The sequence below is a fragment of the Eleutherodactylus coqui genome, chromosome 2 (genome assembly GCF_035609145.1).
Source record: "Eleutherodactylus coqui strain aEleCoq1 chromosome 2, aEleCoq1.hap1, whole genome shotgun sequence".
NCBI lineage: Eukaryota > Metazoa > Chordata > Amphibia > Anura > Eleutherodactylidae > Eleutherodactylus > Eleutherodactylus coqui.
This window is the reverse complement of record NC_089838.1, coordinates 62,830,193-62,836,192: the sequence shown is the minus strand read 5'-3', so window position 1 is coordinate 62,836,192 and position 6,000 is coordinate 62,830,193. Positions and strand designations below refer to the sequence as shown.

The 6,000-nt window shown below is 40.3% G+C and overlaps 1 protein-coding gene across 1 annotated transcript in view; it reads right to left on the bottom strand.

Annotated features, from left to right (window-relative positions):
- Positions 1-5,469: 5,469 nt before the first annotated feature.
- Positions 5,470-6,000, bottom strand: part of PCBD2 (pterin-4 alpha-carbinolamine dehydratase 2) — a 126,804-nt gene continuing 126,273 nt past the window's right edge. The window contains exon 4 of the mRNA XM_066589795.1: positions 5,470-5,586. Within this exon, the coding sequence (XP_066445892.1) occupies positions 5,494-5,586 (93 nt within the window). The 3' untranslated portion in view covers positions 5,470-5,493. The remainder of the gene's footprint in view (positions 5,587-6,000) is intronic.

The following is a 6,000-nucleotide window of genomic DNA, read 5'->3' as shown; positions in this document are numbered from 1 at the left end:
TTGCTGAAACGCTGGAACGGTAAGTACGAACCAGCTAGAAATGTCATTTACAGGGGGGCTTAGTAATGTATGTTTAATGGGGGGGACTGGGCAAAAAAAAAAATTAACTGCTTCCTCGAGACATCTCCTTTAATATTTTATTGCACAATCCCTCTATCAGGTCATTAATAAATATAGTATAAAGTATAGAGCCAATACTGACCTCTGTGGTACCCCACTAGTATTCTGTACCATTTATAACCACCCCCTGCTTTCTGTCACTGAACCAGTTACTTACATACATTTTCGCCCAGACCAACCATTCTCATTTTCTATACCAACCTTTTATGTGGCACAGTACCAAATGCTTTGAAAAAATTAAAGGAACTACGAAGTCACAGTGGTATGTAATATCTATATTAGTCCAAAGCTAAGGCCATCACAGATATAGAATTTAAAATTTCACTTTTATTTGGAATTAATATATAAAAAGGGTCAGGGCCTACTAACAAAACAAAACATAGAACATATAACACAAGACAGACAGATCCACGCCAGTGGGGTCCCGGGAAATATAGGGGAAGGAGAGAGGATATCAACAACTCCCGTATATTCTTTCCCAGAGTAGCACCAAGAGTCTTTATTTAAAAGACTTTTATGTGTAAGAAGTTTAGATCAATGTCTTTTGGTGTATTACACTTTATTAAATGGTGCGTTTCTTGTACTTTTTTTCACCATTTCTCTCATGAAAACTCTCCAAAACAATAAAATGAGAGTTTTATTGGTATAGCTCGTGTACAAGAAATTTCTGTTATTACGTAGATATAGTTGTTGCTCGAAGGATGAGAGCTTTTTATTTTATTGCTCATATAGAGAACTTCTGCTTTTGCTCAACAATAAGAGCTTTTTTAGAGTTTGTTTTTGCTCGTATAGAAAACTTCTGCTTTTGCTCGACGCGTTTCTGTATCGGAATGACCGATAGTTCATCAGGAGCTGGGCGAAAAATATGCCCTTGAGTGAGCAGAGAGGAGTTTACTAACTGAAAAGGTATAACAGAAGAATAACTCAGATGTGTCCGTCAATATTTTATCAAAGAAGATACTCCCAATTGCCTTATTATAATATGTTGCTTGACCCTAACAATATTCGGGTTCACCAGCATACTCTACCCATCTATAGATCAATACACCTGGATCTAAGTTAGCTCGCAATTAGAAGCTGAAGGTAGACATGGGGGGTGTGTCACTCTGGAGTGAGAAATCTTAAATGTGCACTATGTGCATCGTGTGAGGATAATGCACACGATCCGTATAAGTGCTACCTGCATCTGTACGGAATAACCAGGTTTTACTTTGGTATTTGGCATAAAACCATGAACCGTACGCTAGGGCTGGTGGCTACTAAATGAACAGCCACCAGGTTAAATACCTATTGGCCCAGCCGGTTAAAGGGATGTGCGCACAACATATGCAGGTACTATCAGAGTAGAATCTATCTTAGGTAGCCCCCAAGGTCTCTGAGAGGTCAGTCTAGACCAGTGAGTCGTCTGCCAGGACTAGTAGCTTCACATGAATCAGCTGCCAGATTGTAAATTCGTTAATTCAGTCTGGGACAATGCCCAAGTCTAGCCTAACTACTATTAGTAACTGCCACAATGGCACAAAGCAATTTTAGGCTAGCTATACTAGTCAGCAGAGCGAGAGAGATAGAGTAGAGTAAGGCAAAGAGAGATGTTAGGAGTAATCTCCAGCAGCGCCTGCGGCTCTGATGGTGAGCTTTAAGCAATTTTTTTTCACTTACCCCCGCATTCTGCCCTGTTAAAAAGAAAGCATAGGTTAGTTTTTAAAAAGCACATTGCACTTACCTGCATCAGCGTTCTGCAGCTTCTTCTATTCTTCTTTTAAAGATGGCGCCGCTGGTCTTCTCCCACGGTGGACCGCGGGTCTTCTCCCATGGTGCACCGTGGATTTTCTTCTCCTTCCTTGCGTTCCATTGCCGATTCCAGCCTCCTGATTGGCTGGAATCGGCACACGTCATGGGGCGGAGCTACGATGACGACGCGGTGAGCAGCTCTCCGGCACGAGCGGCCCCATTCACCAGGCAGAAGACCGCACAGCGCAAGCGCGTCTAAAAAAGCAAGAAGCCAGCGAAATTAGACGGAGCCATGGAGACGGGGATGCCAGCAACAGAGCAGGTAAGTGAATAACTTCTGTATGGCTCATATTTAATGCACGATGTATATTACAAAGTGCATTAATATGGCCATACAGAAGTGTATAACCCCACTTGCTTTCGCGAGACCACCCCTTTAAGATATAAAAGATCTAATGACTCTCCCTGGTTTAGAACTTACCTCCTCATAGAAGCTGATCAGGTTTGTTTGACAGGAGCAACCCCTCATAAACCCCCTACTGAAATGGAGATATACAGCTATTTTTCTTGAGGTCCTCCAGGATAGCATCTCTTAGAAACCCTTCAAACATTTTACTCACAATAGAAGTAAGAATTACCGGCTTGTAGTTTCTGATTTTTGAAGCCCTTTTGAATATTGCCCCACACTTGCTATGCCTCAATCCAGCGGAACTGACCCCATCACGATAGAGTCCTTAAATATAAGAAACAATGATCTGTCTATCACATTACTTATTTCCCTATAACCCGGGGGTTTATGCCATCAGGACCAGGTGATTTGTCTATTTTAATCTTTTTAAGTCAGCTCTGTACTTCTCTCTGGGTTAAGGCCCATTTAAACGGGATGAATGTTAGGGAAGCGATGCCAGACATTCATCCCCACATACACTCGCTCCCATGCTACTGCACGGGAGGTAGTATCGCTAGCTCACTCACAGAGCTGCCAGCAGGGGGGCGGAGAGGCTGCAGAAGATTTCTCTCCTAGCTCTCCCTCGCCCCTCTCCATTGACTTAACATAGTGGCTGTTCAGTACTAAACAGCTGCTATTTCCACTGAACAATCAGCGTTTAGCTCATTGTTCATCATTTATGCAGCATAAACGATGGATGATGAGCTGAATGCTGATCGTTCAGTGTAAACAGCAGACGCTCAGTACTGAACAACCACTATGTTAAGTCAATGAAGAGGGGCTGGGGGAGAGCGAGGAGAGAAATCTCCTCCAGCCTTCCCACTGTGAGCAAGAGATACTAGCTCCTGTGCAACAGCACGAAAGTGTGTATGTGCGGGGACAAGTGTCGGGTATTGTTTGCCTGACATTCGTCCTGTCTAAGTCAGCCTTTAGACTGATGACATTTAATGGAAAGTTATTCTTTATCACTCTGCATTCTACTTGACATTTCATTTTCCTGAGTGAATATACTGGGAAAAAACTATTTAACAGATTTGCATTCTCCTCATCACCCTCTAAAATTTTTTTCCTCATTACTTTTTAAAGGGCCAACACTTTCCGTTTTAATCTTTTTGCTATTTATATAGTTGAACAGTTCAGAGTTTGTTTTACTCACTTTGGCAAAAAGTCTGTTTCCATCTTTTATATGCTTTTTACATAATTTATTTTTTCCTTATAGCTTTTTCAGCTCTTTTCCTAACTGTTTTGGTTCTTTAGGTTTCAGTCCTAAGTCCTCTCCTCTTTTTTCTCTTCACAACCCCTATTGAACAAACTTCAGCAGATGTGGCTTTCCATACCATCTCTGGCGATACCAAACTATACATTTTTTTCCTGTGACATCACCCTGCACTACTTCACAACACCAGTGATTATCAGCTGTTTCTAACACCAAGTCGTCTTTCTATCGAAACAGTACCTTTCAAAAAATTAACTTGTGTTTCTGCCATCTACTGACATAATTAAAGTTGATATTTCCATTTCAGTGTGTAGTGCTGATATAACTCCTAGGCATCACACCTGCAGTCTTTGGGTTCCATTTGACTCACATCTTTCCTTTGCACCTTATATTCTGTCATTTGTACAGTTATGCCTCTTGCATCTCAAAAAGATCTCTAGAATCTGCATTTTTCTTACTGCGAGATGAGCAAAAACGTATTGCTGCTCTGGTTTCTTTTCAGTAATCTTAAGTTACTATAATTCACTACTAATCAGTCTTCCCCTTGAGTTAAATATTTGGATTTTTTTTGTAGTGTAATCTTAAAAAATATAGTTTCTCAAGTAACTGTACAGGACTTCTATATGCGATCCTATTATCACTCACATAATACACTGCAGTACTTCTGTACTCCAGTGTATAAACAGTTTTTTTGTCTATGAAAAGTCATGGCAGATCCAGAGGCCATTGTCTAGCATTTAGTTGCCATGGCAATATATCAGCCTTCCCGATGGGATGGCAGAAGGTCAATGATGTCACAGAGGATGCTACCTCCATCTGTTAACTTTGTACATCCCGCAATCCACGTTGATTTTGGCATGTAAGAATTTAACAAGAGGATTGGAGTTCTCCGCAATCCCCGTCAGTCACAGCCAACTCTCACAGTGAATGGCATGGGCAACTCTTGAGCCTACATCATACACATGCCAAACATGTAAGGCATTTCATGGGAACCCCCTCCTTCTCATCACATACATGTACATCACGGGGCGGTAAAGATTTAAAACTAAAACATATTCAACCTACAGAAGGCTGAGGTGGGAAATGATATCTTTATATAAATATAGAAATGGCCTGCCACACTGCCACAAATTATTCTTTTTATGAACCCAATAGATGATGGAGTCACTGCTTACAGTTAAAAGAAGTCAATTTCATCACAAAGTGCAAAAGTATTACTTTACTGTTCGAACCATAAAGTTATGGGACTTGCTCCCGCGAAATTTGGTAAAGGCTGAAAGTGTGGACAGATTGTAGAAAGTATTAGATACTGTATCTTCCTTCTAAAACACAATATACAGGGTTAAGGTCCTTTTACATTAAATTCAAAAAAATCATTCAAATGAGCAATAATCGTTCAATGTAAACACAGCCAACGATCAAACAATAAATGATAAATTGTTTGCTTTTCTTTCGTTAATTTTTATGCAGGCATAAAATCATTGTTGGCTCATTCGGTTCAAATACTGATTGTTCAGTCGTTCTCATTCGCTTACACAGTAAATGTGAACGACAGCTGTATCTGCTGTGTAAGCAGGCTGCCCAATAGAACTCTGACATCGTTCACTCATTCAAACGAGAAATCCGCAGGTCTAAACTTTACTGGCATCGTTACAGAATGTTGGCCAAGGGATCTGTCCAATTGCCAGTAGGGGTGAGAAAGGAAATTTTTCCATTTCATGGCTAATTGGGTCAAGAGTGGTTTTGGCCTCCCTTTGTTTCAATTGGGAAGGGTTTACGTATACAGAAAGGTTGAACTTGAGGTCTCTTTTTCAATATTACTATAATTAGGCTACAAAGTGTTGCAATAAAAAAAAGAGATTCAAAATTAGTCTTTAACCCTTATTTTCATAAACGACATCTTGGACATTTTCCTGGCAGAGACAATACAGATATAATACACACAACAATGAACTTGATTTATTAATTAATTTATTGATTAGGAAGTAGCAACTTTTTCAATAAAGTGAGCAAGTTTCACATCTTTTCTGGTCAATTTCCCGCAATCATGTGTTGTCAGAGTTATTTGAACCTGTAAGGACAAAGCAGACATTTTCAGAACGACTACTAGCATAGAATAAACACACAAATACATATACGTATATTAATAACCATTGAGGACATTTAATTATGATTCCATCTAAAACGAACAAATAAGTTAGGATGTAAAATTACCATTGCACACTCAAATCTAGGAGGTGGAAACTCTCCCAGCATAGTTACAAAAAAGTGGATTGCATAGAGCCATAATATGACAGAGGACCCAAACTGTCCCTCTTGTATACAGTGGCACGCTGAGGGGTTTTTTTCTCACGGAGTCATATAGAACCGTGCTCCATCAAATGTTATATCAGGGATATTCTGTCCTAGAAGCACTGCTTGGTACCTCACAGAGGCATAATACTGCCCCATAGGCAATAAGCGCGCCACCACACACTGTCCATGC